General features: G+C 31.8%; 1 protein-coding gene across 1 annotated transcript in view; it reads left to right on the plus strand.

The window, feature by feature from the left end:
• Positions 1–17136, plus strand: part of LOC145945930 (uncharacterized) — a 52433-nt gene that overhangs the window by 17921 nt on the left and 17376 nt on the right. The window contains exon 2 of the mRNA XM_083055220.1: positions 4452–4637. Within this exon, the coding sequence (XP_082911346.1) occupies positions 4452–4637 (186 nt within the window). The remainder of the gene's footprint in view (positions 1–4451; positions 4638–17136) is intronic.

A 17136-nucleotide genomic window follows, 5' to 3' on the forward strand; every position in this document is an offset into this window, starting at 1 on the left:
TACGAGATATTTTTAATGTGACATAATTTTACATAAAATATTCATTTTTCGATTATCTCAACACTCTTATACACAAAATAATGAGAGATATAAATTAGTAGAAAGAAAACACATAAGTATTTTTAAGAAAAAATATGTAATTGCACAACTAGCAGCTACATATTAAATTAAAATATTTAAAATTAGTATTAATAGAAAATTAAAAGGAAATATTAATAGAAAATTTAAAAAAATTACTATTAATATTTAATTCTCCATCTCGAAAATAAATAATTAAAAACAGAAAGAGAATTGATTGATTATAAACTAAGCAACTTCTACATACGGATGCGGGATTAAATCTCGGTGTAATAGGAGAACGCGTATCGTAATGGTGTAAATTTGGAATCGAGGTTCACGAACCTCCACAGCCGAAGCCTAAATATTTGGAATGGCGGCTCGCATAAACGTCCGCTATTCGTCGAAAACGTTTGGGCTGTACTTAGCTGTTTTTCATCGAGCACGTGTACATGACGAACAGCGAGAGAGGAGGCTTCGTGTACTTATACTTCGTGTACTTAAACTAGTCACAGCCTTTAGCCATGATGATTATGCCAGTCGGTTTTTGTAAACGAAACCATCTGGGATAAGGTTTCCATAATCCTTTACGTGTATTCAGGTTTATTTGTGCAACGAATAATTTTAAACAAATTCGCACGCAAAGGAGTCAGATTTATCCCAATTTCTTGATATTAAATTGGTGCTGAAGTAATACGGAGCAATCCATAAATGGTGCGACACGAATTTCAGAAGTATCGTACTTCGCGAACGCAAATAACATTTTTTTTTTTTTTTTTTTTTTTTTAATTAAAAAGAACTTCGATAGAAAGGTTCTTTTTTTCTGATAATAAAGAAGAATATATATATCAGGGGAAACCTTGACCATTCTGACACTAGCCTAATCTACGACTTGACGCTAATCTGACTTAACTTAAATATTACTCTGCGCGCGATCTTTTCTTAAGAAGAGTTTTACAGTCAGATATTTAAATTGAATTATCTCTCCATTTGCTCTCAAATTTATTATAAAAATTTCTTTAATAAACAACAGGAATTATAAGTAATTTAATTTTTTTCTTGCGATATTATTTTAGTCTAATTGTAAATTTAAAAGAACAAAATGCTTATCTTAAATTACTGATAAAAAAATTTCTTTAGAATATTTTTATATGATAAAAAATTATCAAAGAACCTACGAATGAGAGAGTAAAAGCGATTGTACATACACTTAGATGTACGAGATATTTGGCATTAATGAGATGCACAAGTTATTCCGCGAAATCTTGGTGAAACGCCTTCTCGGCGAGAAACGTGTATATCGCGACGCACAAACGAGGCATAATTCCTGGCAGATCGCCCTCTCGCGCTCGTAATCGCGGAATTATGTCATGAGGATTCCTCCTCGGCGGAGCTGATGCTGGGGTTACGTCATGTATGCCGATGCATGGAAAACAGGGAGAGGCGCCTGCGTTACACATATTTGGTAGGATATCGTTATGCGACGAGATCGTGCAATCGAATGCATATATACGACGCTGATGACTCGCGAGAGACCAGATACCGGTTATTTATTTATAGAAAATTGTTGAAATGAAAAAAAAATTATATTTATTAATCATTTTGAAGTATTTATTATTATTTAATAATTTTGAATCTTTAAACAGAAAAGATTTCGTCAAAATGTTTTTTTTTATATGTTACATGTTACATATATACACTTTCTGAGTAAGAAATGTGATTCTTCTCTGACAAGGGAGAAAGAGGAGAAATAAAATCGCTCGATGAGAAAACCGAGAGAGGAGAAAGAAGGCGCGGAATCAACTTGCATTCGCTGAGATTGCCAGGAGAAGACGCGTTAAGCGATCCCACGCACTTAAGTTAATTGCATGAATTACGCTCACGACGCGATATTGATATTACAGGGGTAATATGCGCGTTGACTGCTTCGTTAAGTAACAGCGACACCGCAAATTTAGATAATTTCCTTGCCGGTATTCATTAAAGAGATAATCTGTCTGCTGTTTAAAATTTATAAAAATTCGACTATCGATAAAATATAGTCTTTAATATAGAGTAAGATTCTTCATTGAAATTTTATTTTATATTTGAAAGCACATAGTTTAATAATTATATAAAAGAAGAATAAATTTTTCAAATGCGAAGAATTAAGAATAAGTTTTTATTTCATTTAGCAGAATGAGTTTCACGTGATAAGAGGAATATGCATATTATATATGCATAAATTTCTTCTAGAAATAGAAATGGAATAAATTACTTTGGTCATTCTTATATTATTCCGTCGTAATATTTGGAGCCACATACATTTTCAAATCTTCTCTGCCACGATATTTAAGTAGAACGACATAGCGCTTCATAAATAACGTAATGACGACATTGAGATTATGCAGCAGCAGTTATATCATTGCATAAGTAACGATAGCATTGAGATTCCAACGAGCTTTTAAAGCTTAAAAAGTCTCTCAGAGAACACGTTTATCACACCGTATGAATTCTTCCAATTTTATAAATTTTTTGAACGAATCAATTATATATATGCCATAGATAAATAGCGTTCTAAAATCATAGGATCTTAATATTTTTTTTTATAACCAAAAAATTTTTTAAAATTATTTTTTAAACTTTACATATATCTTTATAATGTATATTAATTTTTCAAACCAAATTTATTTGCCGAATATAGTTCTTCGGCCATATTATTCATTTAGTTCTCGCTCGTCAGGTGCGATAATCCCTGAGTCTTGAAAAAAAGGCATCGTATTCCGAGACAAAACGATAAGGTATTATAAGCTGAAGAACAGAAACGAGGCACGTGCAGGGAGATCACGGATAAGCGAGGAAAAGACGAGAGAAACGATGATGCCCGGACATAGAGAGTACGGTGTTACGAAGGTTCTCTGAAAAGCCTGGTCGGTCCTAGAGTGCGTCGTTGACACAAGCGCAGAACTTTCATCTACAAGGCAAATGTGTGGAAGCACGATTCCGTTTTCGTCCTCTTCCACGTTATTCAAATAGAGCGCGGCCTTCGTAACTCACTGGCGTAGATATCGCGGGATTATCGCGATATTAAATCTCCGAAAGAAAAACCCCTGACGATATCCGAATTTAAATAAAAAAGACAATCTCCGAACCGTACTTTACTCGTACGATAAATAATTTATCCGTCAAAAGTATGTAAATCAATCTGTATTAAATAAAATTATATATTTAAGGAATATTGAATTAATTATATACAAATATATAAGAAAAAGTATGTAATTTACAATTAGCAGCTACATATTTTTTTAACAACTATGTTTTCTTTATACCATTTGTTTTCTCTCATTATTTTGTGTATAAAAGTATTGGGGTAAAATCATCGAAAAATAAATATTTTACGAGATATAGTTTATGTCAAATTAAAGTATAAAATATCTCGTAAACTATTCATGACCATCCTACCCTTATAACTTTTTATGTCGAATATTGCGAGAAATCGATTTACATGTATATAAAAAAATTCGGCTGATTCCATTTAAAAAGAATTAGATTGACCTTTAAATAATTTGGGATAGACGTCAAATCGGGGTCACTATTATACGTCCCCTTCTACGACACACAACTTTTATTCGGAAAATAAAATTGCATCTTTTCGAAATATTTATATGTTAAAATTAAAACGATTCACCCTGTACAAGCTTCATAATATTTGAGAGATTTGAAGAAGAGATTGATAAATTTCAAAAAATATAAAATCACAATTAAATTATATAATAATATTTATTTTTATATCGCGAAGAAAATAAGAAGAAAAGGGAGTGTGCGAGAAACAGCATGTATGTTTACAACTTTCATCTCTCGTCGCTTTAAATCTCAATCGCTCTGCGCCTTTGGCGCAGCAATCAGTGTGCTCTTCCTCTTCAGCAGAGTCCCTGTCCTCGATTCCGATTTTTTTAACGGTATAACAAAGCCGTTTTTAATTAATTTTTATCGCGACCCTTACAACGCGAGATCCGTTGCAGATATATTTTATTTCCATTTCAGATAAATGCAATTTATCAAGTTATGTAATATAACTTTTCTCTGTTAGCACTCGGCATACATTTCTCGTTAATGAAATAGAATTTTCGAGTATGAAATTAGAAATATTAAATTCTCGATGAAGCTCTTCCAGGAGCTTCTATTTTCTGCGACGTTATACATACATATGTATATGTTCTCAGGATGAATATAATTTCATAAATCTCGATTCTCAGTTTGTTCATGGTTTATACATACTAAATCTTCCAGTAAAATCCGCATTTACGTCGATTTAAGATTTTAAGTCAAAATTCGATGTTAAGGAAGAACTAGAACACATATCGAATTCCTTGCAAGAAATTTTCTAACGAAAGCTTTTGTTATATATGTTTCAGATATGCAAAGACTCGTACAAATGCAATTGTACCGGAGTGAAAGGGCACTCGGGATTTCCTGGAATACCTGGGCCTCAAGGAACAGAAGGACTCCCGGGTGACATCGGACCCGATGGACCCCTCGGACCCAAAGGCGAGAAGGGAGCGGGAGGAGAACCTGGGGCTACCGGCGAGAAGGGACATCGAGTGAGTAAATTAATTTTTTATCATGACGTAATTTTATGTGTGAGCGCGCCTTTTAATTTTGCAATAGTATCAGTTCACTGATAATATATAAAATGAAAAAGAAAAGAACTTCAATATATACGATTTAATTTAAAAGATAATTTTTTGAAATTTAAATTTTTATTTTTTAAAACTTTTATGTCATTTGAAATTATATGTTTCCATGTTAAAAGATTTAAATTAAACCTGATGCAATTTAAACTGAATCTTATAAAATAATTATAGAGCCGTATATTTTTAACATATATGCGTGCGACTGCTAAATCAATTACAACGATAATTGGTTTCTTTACAAGCGCGACGACAGCTTCATATTTTAATTAAAGTTCGCGATACGACACGGAGATTTGTTAAATACGATAACCGTTTTAATAAAGGAACAATCGATTTCATGGATAAATACTAATGTGAATATCTGTAAAAAGAATCTCATTTTAACAATTTACATATAGAAAACACATGACGATAAGGTATGTATGTGCTGAAAAACTTTACAACTTACAAACTCTAAACTTTATTTTATCATGCTAATAAATTAATTAAAACTAACTATGAACTAAATATCGTGGTGCAATTTATATCATAATAATTCTCTTTTGATATAAAAAATTCACTACAAGAATTACTCACTTGCTATTCTCAAACTATCGCTACTTTAATCTCACTATTAAGAACAATATTGAGAAAATTATATAAAATTATATATTAAAATTATATAACGAATTATTACTATAAAAAATCTGAGAAACATTGCTGTGTAATTCTATAATCCCGGCTGATTATTAATCGCCAATATAAAATTTTTTCGTTTTATTTAATCAAAATTATAAAACGATTCTTTGCAATTCTAATCCTATCACAATCATAAAGTACAATTAACACACTTTTTCGTTGATGAAATATTTTTCTATTAAAAAAAAAACTTCAATTTTTTTATCAGATAGAATAGCAATATAAATTCACAAAAAAAGTTTGACATATGTATGTCAAATTTCGTGTGTAATTATTTTATTGAAATGACAGAAATATTCTCTTTCTCGAAAGATTTCTCTTTTTCGAAATCTATAAAGATACTAATTAAATTTAATATTACGCAGTTTCTCATAAGCTTTATTCACATTTTTTTTAATTTGTCAAATAACTCGTGTGTCTTATATTCTGCCCAACAATCGATTTAATACTCCATACTCCATACTCATTCTCCATACTCGAAAATCACAAATATAAAACGACTTAAATAACTCACAAATCGGAGTGTCTCTAAAATTATACGCGCGATTATTAGAAATAAGAAAAAAAAAAGAATATCTCTTTAATTGGGTCGCCGAGGATGAAAGAATTGAAAAACGATGAGAGCGGCAGACGTTATTTCGTTATTCGCATTCTCGATTCCCTATTCGAACGACGATTGTTCGTCGCAACATATGTTCGAATGGGACGCAAAAAAGAAAAAGAAAAGATAGAAAAAGAAAAAAATCAGACGAAAAAGAAACGTGGCGTCACCGGCCAGATACAGACCGCTTCCAAATGCGGAGGAAGAGGAAAGATCGCAAACAGAGGCCAAGGAATTACTGACGAATGGACACCCACGATGACCGCCCGCACTACCGAGAAATTGTTACAGCGAGTAGCTGCGTGTCTGGCTGCGTTTCGCAATTTGTCGGCCAGCATCGATGTGCGACACTTGTACGATATGATATGAGGCGGAGATAACCGATAGAACTGCTTCATGGATATCATGCAGTCATACGACAGTTCCAATCCTCCTAATTTTGAAAACACGCAGTACGTTTCCCTAAATTGCTTGGACAAATTTTGTAGGCATTGTATTCCTTCCGTGTCCGTATCTTTAATCGCAATTTATTATAAAGAACCAAAGACGTAAGATAAATGAGTGTTTAGCCGGTGACATAATTTTACAGTGACATGTTTAAATTAAATCTCTGTGGAATTATAGAGAAAAATTATAATGAATTTAATTTAAAGCTTATATATTAATTTAAGCTTTTTCAATTAATGTATAATTATAATTTATGCAGAAAATCCCAGATTGTCTGCTCCAAAACTTGATTATGAATTTTAAAATGAAATCTGCACGATTTTAAATTAATAAACCATCTTTTTATTAGAAACTAAATTACGCTCCGATTAGGTACAGTTTTTTAAATGTAAACTATAAATCGCATTACACACACCCATACATATATAAATTTTTTTATTTTTTATTTTACCATCTTTCACATATTCCATTTTCCCTTTTATTCTTTTACTTGCTCTCAATCAATCGTTTCTAAGCTGTCAATACGGAATTCAGCATTCGAATTTCTAGAAAAAAAATTTACCGCGCAATTAACAAGCAGTTATTAAATTCATACGAAAGATAAAAATATTTATCTGTGTAATAAAACTTTCATATCTTTTTTTTTTTTTATTAATTGTATTTTGTCTTACAACTTTCATACACGAAGCGAGAATTGTGAAAATAGATGAATAAAAAATACTAGCTATCGTAAAAATTATGATATTGCCAAAATTTATATTAAACACATTAGGATAATACAGTTGAACCGCGGTGGAAATATATTGTGTATTATCGCGTTGTGTAACGCATAGAATAATTTAGAGCGTCCCAATTGCCGAAATGTCACGAATAAATAAAACATTACAATCGCATGTGGCATCACCAGAGTGTTGGTACTTATACCGATTGTGAGCGCCGACACATCTGGCGCTTATTAATCGCGCGAGGGCGCGAATTATTCATTCACGTGTGGACTGCGAAACAGGACAGTGCCAATTTTTGTAACTTTTAATTGAATTCTCTACATGAAATCTACATACGATCAAAAATTGAATAGCTTTACGTACTCTTTATTATCACTTGTCATTACGCATTTACTTATCTTCATCGATTTATTGCAGTTCAAAAAATAAATTAGCAGTTTGAGAAATGGAATTCTTTACCTAATTCAATTATTTTTGTATTAAAAATTTAAACGATTAAAACTGAAAGTACTTTGCCAATTTAGTCTCAGAGATATACGAATAATAAAATCTTATTCTTCGGTTAATCTCAAGCATGAAAAGAGTTTGACAATTTCTTAATTTTAATTAACATTATATTGGAAATATAAATTGCAATGAGAATACTTTTCTATTTTTCACAAAATATTGCTAATGTTCTATTATTGTATTTATTTAAAAAAAAAATTTTTTTTTAATTATTTCAAAATTTGATTAAGAAAGATAACTTTGTCAAAGAGATCTAGGCTCTGATTTATTCGCTACGATTTATAATCATTTAACTGAAGAAAAAGTTTCAAGAAAAAATAGTGCCAGAGCAAACGGAAGTAAACGCTTGTCACATCCTGTCTTGACACATCGAATCGACCACTTTTCACCCGTTCACGAAACTTCTAATCGTATAGCAAACAGAAAGACGCCGCCATTATGCCGTAAATTCGTTACGCAAGAACGAAAATTCTGGTTATTACTACGGATTATCGTCTTGCCGCATGTGCCACAATTTGCCAATTACACGTAGCGTGTCGCACGTTTTCATTTGCGGCGTGCATCGCTTGCTAATTATGTTACATCGATCGTTCGACCACGGTGCCGCTAACTTGCACCCCTTCGATCGATGAGATGTAATTGGACTCTCCGTGTAATAAGATCGGAAGAACATTTTTTTTAATTTGACGATTATCTTCAGAAAAATTCAAATTTCAATGTTAATAACACGAAGTGATTAATAATCATAAATGGAAAGAAGCGCGAGGAGACTTTCTCTCGATAAAAAATCAGAAGAGAAAGATATGTAAAAACACAAAAAGACATTATCACACGAAATTCACGACTTAAAGACAGAAATGCACGTTTATAATTGCTAAGACCCATTGCAGATATAATTTTGAATTTAAATTGGACTCTCCATGTAATAGGAGCTGAAGAACATTTTAATTTGAAGATTATTTTCAGAGAAATTCAAATTTGAGTGTTAAAAAGTTAAAACGTGAAATAATCTTACAAATTATCTACTTACCTTCTAATTTAAATTAGACTCTCCACATAATAAGATTTGAAGAAAAATTTAATTTGAAAATTATTTTAAAATAGTTCAAACATGAGATAATTTTACAAATTATTGATTTATCTTACTTCTGCGCCGAAAAGTTTTTATTCGGCAAATAAATAAAAATCGATGGACCCTAGAAACAGGAAATATCAGGTCGTTGAGAAGGTAGGAACGATGCATTCGCGAAAAAGAAGAGAGTGAGCTTATCACCTGGTGTAGCAAGTGGCCATTTAAAAGGCGAGGCATGACGAATTACGCATTCTGTTACCGTAATGAACGTCTGTCGATTCGGGAATCCTTTCTTCTTCTTCTTCCTCTTCCTTCTTCAACGAATCCTCTGCCGTTTTCTCATTTCTCTTTTTTTTCTCCTCGGAGAAAACATACGCGCGGATTACATCAGGAAGGGGCCTCTGGAAGAGAAAGTGACGTCACAATCCTTTTTGGCCGGCCAAAGAGAACAGAAGTTTACCGTACGATCTCTTGTACTGCAGCTCTTGTAGCTGCGACTCGCCACTGTCGACTTGATTTACGAGATCTTTACGGATTTCTGTTTTAAAAAACTCGTTCCCTTTTCTCGCTTCCTGGAGCATCTTCGAATTTATCGAATACCCCGAGATTTTTAATGTCGTCGCCTATATCTGGCGATCCGCTCCTCGTCTTAAGCCACTTTGTCGCAGAACGAGGACATTGATGGACTCTGGGATTAGACGGAATCCCCTGTAGGTTTAAGGAGATTGCACTTCAAGATCGTACGTGCGATCGGAGAGTTTCGGGAGAGAGTTTCTCCGGGACGAGGTCGAGTGGCGATTGTATCTTATCCCTCTTGGTGAATACGAGAAGTTAAAATTGTATCGCAATGAAAAGGACAACTGCAGGATCTAGAAGAAAAAATCAATGTTCTTTAAAAATTATATACACGAAGAATTCTTTAGAGTTCGAATCTTTTCTTGATAAAATTTTATGAGATTTTTACATTTATATCGAATATTATATCTGTCTTATTAATTAAATTAGATCTGAAATATATTTGCAAAAATATATAAAACTGTGAAATTAGATCAAGATTATGATTTTCGTTATTAACGTATTGTAATAATATCAGTCAACATAATTCTTGTCACAAATATTTTCTTAAAAAGAGATTTATAATTTTAAATACTTACAAATATGATAATTAAAAATAAAGATGTACTTTAGAGATTAATGCAGCATAATTTGGACGATATTTTGCCGCAAATTAAAATGTTCTGTCGTTCTCATTAATATTGTGTAACTGGATGACGGGAGTCTGAAACATTTGTTAAACGCGTTTGAAAGTTTACTCAATTCACGAGGAAACGACTAATTTTACGAACATAACTCGTATTTTCTCATTGGCCAGTTTACATGATGTCAGTCTGAAACCAACAGACGTCATGACCCTTTTCAATTCAGTGGAAGCAAAATAATTCAAACAATGTCGAACAAAGTTCTTCTTATAAATTTAGTCTGTCTTTTACATGACTGCTTTCTGTCATTTCAATTATTTTCTATTGTATTTGTAAAATTTTTATTAAGTTAATTCACGCATCTCTTTCGATATTTTTTCTATCAATATTTCTTATTTTAAATTTAAATTTAGACACTTAGACATTTAGATAAATTATTAATTTATAAAATATTTTATCTAAATTGTCAAAATTTATAAAATAATAAGAGATATTAATATTTTATAAATTTTATTTTATACATTTTCACAATTTAGACGAAATATTATTATCATATGTTTAAATATAATTATTAAATATAATAATTAAAATAATAATCAACTATAATAATTTATACATCTGAGAAAAGTTTTGAATTCCAAATTTATTATACTTTTCGTGATACAATTTTAAGCTCGCTAGTTTAGTTTTACCCAATTTTGAGTCAATCGCCACGAAACATGTCGAAAGCGTACATTTATCATTTAGTCATCGCAGGGCACATTTAACGTCGTCGGCATATACGGTGTCACTCGTAAAACGGCGGGTCCGTACTGACGTCATGGTCCTTTCTGGGCACAGCCAAGGGAGAAGAGATGAGATTCGACTTTTCAGCGCAAACCTCGCTCTGAAATTATCGTATACGAGCTTATATAGCTGGAATGGTGGCACAATTCCAGCGCACACTCTTCGGGTTTAACGCGCGATTCGGCCTGGCTTCCCCGACGTGGGCGTGAATGATAAATTGCATCTCGCGTTCCTAGCGCGATGCTTTGGCATTGATCTCTATCTACGTAACGATTACCCAGATATTACGTGCATACCCACGTGCGAAGTGGCCGATCGAGCCGTCTCCGTCATCGTCTCGTTGTCTAGGATTGACACAAATTGACACTAAAGCTGGCGGCTTCCATTGTAGAGAACAAGAATCGGACTAACTAAGTCGACGTGGATTTCAAACTTTAATCTTTCATCGAGATCTTTTTTCTTCTCTTCGGGAATTTAGCAGAGGCACGTGATGGATCGTAGATGTGTCGGAAGACGTGTTATCTTTCCTTTGACACTCTTTCTTCGACTGCAGAGAGATATGAGGGCTATTAAGCTGAAGCTTTTTGTCTTCCCTTCTTTTATTGTCGATAGAATCGATAAATGTTCAAAAATATCGTAGTTTTCCTCAGTTAATATAATCTATATTTTTCTCTACTTAATATTTCTCTGCAACTATTTACAAAATAAATCATTTTTAATTACTTTTATTCGTAGACAGTTTTTTTAATAATGAAAATTAATTCATAATAAAAATTTTTAATTAACTTTAGCAGAAAAATGTAATACCAAAATTGATAATAGAATAATAATTATTATTTTACTATTAATGCAGGTAATTAAAAAATTTTATTATAAATTGACTTTTAGTATTAAAAAATGTTTTTATGAACAATATTTTTTAAAGGCATTGATGCCTTTCATTTTATTGTCGAAATTTTTTAAAAAGTTGCATTCTGGACCCGTACAATCTGCTTTTATCCCGTAAAATTGATCGGAAATGGGAAGTGTGTGTAAATTCTATTTCCTAGAGAGCCCGCGCTTTTCTCGCTCGTCCGGGAAAATTAAAGGGTACGTTGATCCGACGTCGCGGGAGGTTGAATAGACAGATTGTTAAAAGCGCAATGATCGCGTGACCGGGCCCCATGCGCACGCGAGAGCTTTTAGAGTCGCCGCGGCAATTTTAGAGCGCGCGTTTGCTACACACTTTCATTTTCACATTCTCTCCTCCTCGGTATATCTAAAACCGTCTCCTCCCCGAGAATTTCACCGCCTCCGAAAAAGCCCCGTTAAAACAAGCGCGATGCGGCATCGTTCTAATTAAAACGAGGCGAGATGAGTGAGAAGGAAATTTTTTTAGCGGGGGAAGGAGAGGATATATCGCCCACGCGATGAAAGAGAGAAGACGCGTGAAGATCGGTGATGCTGCGCATGCAGCCTCCCTTCTTCTTCCCCGGTTTTGTTTTGCCACGTCCAGAAAAGTAGGGTATCTAAGCGCCGATAAAGAAATCACCGCCACGCGGTGGACTATATTCTTCTCCTCTCGATATCTCGAAGCTACGTGTTAGATTGACGCCTGGTCCCTCGACGCTATTGCTGGATCCGGAGGTTGGATGCTGTTGTAGCAGTTTACTATCGAGAAACTCAATTTAGTACCTAGTGTAGAAAACGTGGGTATATCCTCTGGATTTATCGATAAATATTTTAGTCGGGTCTCTCCGGAAAATTCTATTCATATATATCTCGAATAATATTTATTTATTTATTTGTAAAGGAAGGATATATATATTATATATATATGTATATACATATATATACATAATAGAGAAAACGAGAAATAAGAACTTGCATCTTATAATTTTGTACAGATACACATTACATTTTTACTTTGGAAAGTTCTTAATGAAAAATTCCTCTTTAATTAAACGGTATCTTGAGTGAAAGATTTTTTCGTAAACTATATCGTAAAATAATTTAAAACTACGTAGTATAAAGTTTTTAAGATATTTAAACATTAAGCCCTTTACGAAACATTTATCAATGACTACGTAATCAATGTTCACCTAAACGAAGTGCTTCTTATACAAACTTTATACTCAAAAAGTATTCTTTATTTAATTATAAATATCTTTTACCTGTAAACTTTGAAAAGTTAATCGCGAAAAAAGTGTTTCAGAGCTTATCTGATTCTTTAATATTGCAAAATTTGTTTTACGAAAAATTTTATAAAGTCATTGACGCATGGATTTGTGATTCCGATAACGAGGATTTTTTATCTTCAGTAATTAGGATTTATATTTTTCTCAATGGGCGCAATTTTAAGGAAATTATTAGATAAAGAGATCTTGATTTTATGAAACGTTATATAACTTAATTTTTTATATATAATGTTATATATAATTCTTTTAAAACCCTCCTCATAATATTATTTAGAGCAGTTAATATATACAGTGATAAATAATTCTTTTAATTGTCTCTTTTCCCTTTAAACGCTTTAGCTTTGTCTAAATAAATTAATCAATAATTCTATGAAATCAATTCCAATTAAAATTTAAAAAATCGTATTTAGAATCTAAAAGCGCTAACATCTTCTTGCGAAACCGAAGGATCAGCGTTCGTCGGGATGATGAATCGACAATCAGCATCTGCTTTTCGATTCATTGTAGATTCGTCGCATTCGGTGCATTTCACGCACGAATACACGAACATTGATAAGGGAGGCCGATAACGGCCACAAAACGGATACACGCGTCGCAGTCCTACGCGTTTCTTGCCGTTCCTTGATATCGCAAAATGCGGGGGTGAAACGCGCTTCCGGTCTGCCATCACGAGCGTGGAGTTTGGCCAGAACTACCATTTTACACTTCGCGAAATGATTTCCGCGCAATATTTCATCGTCGCGAAATTGTTGGATAAAGAGATCTTGATTTTGCAAAATATTCTATTCATAAATTAATTTTTTAGATACAATTTCATATATAATTATATATAATTTTATATGATTTTATATATAATTTAATTTATATTATCTAGCAGCTCAATAATAACGAATAATTAATTCCTTTGTCTCTTTTCCCTTTAAATGCTTCAGCTTTGTCTAAATAAATTGCTGTAATTAATCAAATTAATTCTACGAAGTCTATTCTAATTAAAATAAAAATCTCGTACATTTCACTCGGTATATTTTTAATAAATAAAATCCCGATATATATTTATATATTATTTATATATCTTTCTCCTTCTCCTCGGAACAGGCTTTAAGTTAATCATCGCGACCTACTTTCCGGGACTTTCACGTTCGTTAAAAAAATCAGGTCGCCCCGTCCCCGATGGGGAAACTGTCAGAGATCAAGCGGGACAAAAGCTGGAAGTTGAAAACTGGAAAAGGGGAGGACGACGCGCGCGCGCATATCTGATAACGCACTTCCCATTGACAAGTCACATTGTGAACCCGGTTCATTCTCGAAACCGGATGTGTCCATGTGATCTCATATCCAGATATCCGCTCTGCCTATCCTTCCTCCTCGAAATTTCTGCGGTATATTCTAGCACGTGCAAAGTGCCCCCGTGACGGTATTTCATTTCTTTTTTTTCTTCCTTGCCTTCTTTCATACATAGCTTTATCTTACCTGTGCTCAACAGCTTTAAAATAATCGAAATAATCTCCGTGGTAATTTAATATTCTATTTTACCTGGAATATAAGTGATAAAAAAAAGAATAATATATGTAATATATACAGGGGGTGATTTATTATGGTGCTGCGCTTTTGAAATTTCGAATTATTACGTTTGCGTGGGTGTCAGCTCGTGTTAATTTCACGAAAGTATGCCGCAATGATGGCTTCCTTCTGGAAGAGAAGACATCAGCATCCCGCACATCTATTGCATCCCATTTACAAATACAATGTTAGATTTGACCATGTCATAGCAGAGTCTTTCGTTCACACACCACATACATTAAATACATACATACATACACAACTATCCAATCAATACCGGGCCTTTAAAAGGCATCTCGAATCAATTTTGTATCAGGCATGTCCATAAATGGTAAGCAACAGCATCTCCTCTCCATCGCTTTAAAAATGCTTGTTTTCCAAGCTCCGTTATATTTTGGCTTATGAATATATTATCAAAACGCGAAAAAAATATTATATATTTTATGAAATTTTGGTGAGACACGAGATTTTGCTCACACTTCCAATTATTTATCTTCATTAATTAAACATTACATATCATTTTCTTTTTTCATCTATTTTTTACATAAAAATAAAAAATATCTCCGTATGGTTATACCTTAAATATATTATATTATTATCATATATGTGATATTATAATACATATTATATTTTTTACGATGCACAACACAAAGAATCGCTTTTATAACGTGACTTTTGACACCGCAAAAAAAAAACTGTACGAGTGTAATTGCTAATCCCTATTCTCGGCTGTTATAGCGTTTATGATCGGACACGTTTCTTATATCTTACGCAAGAGGTTAACCGATAACGACGCTCGTTTTGAAGGCAAACGAAGTTACGCGTGTACATTACGCATTTATGCGTAGACGTATATGCGTGATCAGCATTGGCGTCTGGTCGAGCTAAAAAATTTCATACTGCGTTCTAACATAATATCGTCTCATTATATTTCAGTTCAGAACTATTGTATTTGACTTAACGGTATAATAAATCTTGGGTTTTTCAATCAAATGTAAAAATATCTCACACAAGTTATTTATTTATTTTTTAATTATAATAATTTATTATAATATACATTTTAATAATGCAACATGTGTCATTTGATGCATTGATATTTTTAGAATTCAAAATGCTAAAATTCATAATTAAATCCCAATGATTTTATAATTAAATTGTACTTGAAATATTTGCTCAGAAAATGTCAATTGGAGACAACCGATATATATTTACGGCTAAATATTATTATAATATTATTTTATTATAAATGTAATAGAGATTTATACTCTTCTTGTACATTATTATTTTAATTTTTAGTTTATGACTCGTAATCATTTTAATGAAACATAACAATATTGTCTGTAATTATAATGAACATCTTATTTTGTTGGCGCTTGGATAACTTATACGAGGATATTATATACGCTTAATAGCGATAAGCAATGTTGTCCAACGATAACTTCTAAAGAGCAAAAATAGAAAAAAATTGTCGACGAAGGCAAAGCTTGAAGAAATATCAAGAAAATTGTATCATTAAAATGCGCAAAATATTACAACGTATGATTACATTTTTGCAAACGTGCAAAAAATATTTATAAACTATCGTACTTATAAGTTATCACACATACGTTACATAATAATCGAAAATAATATGTTTATCGCTTTCTCAAAATTGATTTATCAATAACCATTTTTGCTTTTTACATAATTAAAAACAATGACATATTTTAGGAAAAAAAATAGTTATTTTACTATAGTACTTTTTTTATAACTAAGTAAAGATAAAAAGGAATCTAAAAAAATTTACTTTATGATAAAATAATTAAACACAAAACTGATAAATATAAAAATTAATTCTTATTATCTTGCACAGCATAAAACTTTTCCAAATACATAATGTAATTAAAATTATATTTTTAATATAATTATTAAATTATAATTAAAATTATATAATTACACAAAATTATATATAATTATATCATAATTTTATTAAATATAATTTTGTTTGACAAACTTTTCTTGCTAGTCGTCATGCAAAAGTATGAAGTATCGAATATTTGCGATGAAATCTTTGAGATCTTTGTCGAGGGATTCGGGTAAAATCTTCGGGTAAAATTTTTATTAATATTTTTCCGCGATTAATATTTTTTGACAGAAATCAACTGATAACTGTTAAAAATATTAATCGAGTTTTAAGTGTTATAACATATTATTTAAAACATATTATATATTGTTTTAAATTTGATAACATATTATTATTTTAAAATTTAATTAGTAGGTAAATTAAGGCTTTAATCAGCTGATTTCTGTCAAAAAATATTAATAAAGCGTTAATTTGTTAATTAAATTTTAAAATAATAATATGTTAAAATTATTAAAGTAGTAATATGTCATAAATAATATGTTATAATACCTTATCCGCGATTAATATTTTTTGACAGAAATCAGCTGATAACTGTCAAAAATATTAATCGAGTAAGAATTATAACATATTATTTAAAATATATATTTTGACAGAAATCAGCTGATAACTGTCAAGACTACTGTCAACTGTATATGGATATAGCTATATGTCTATGGTTATAATACTTTAATCTTGACTAATATTTTTGACTATTTTAATTTTTATATAACACATTATTATTTTAAAATTTAATTAGCAAATTAACGCTTTA

This window comes from Prenolepis imparis, unplaced genomic scaffold (genome assembly GCF_030444845.1).
Source record: "Prenolepis imparis isolate NDT839.2.m4 unplaced genomic scaffold, iyPreImpa1.0 SCAF_15, whole genome shotgun sequence".
Classification (NCBI taxonomy): Eukaryota; Metazoa; Arthropoda; class Insecta; order Hymenoptera; family Formicidae; genus Prenolepis; species Prenolepis imparis.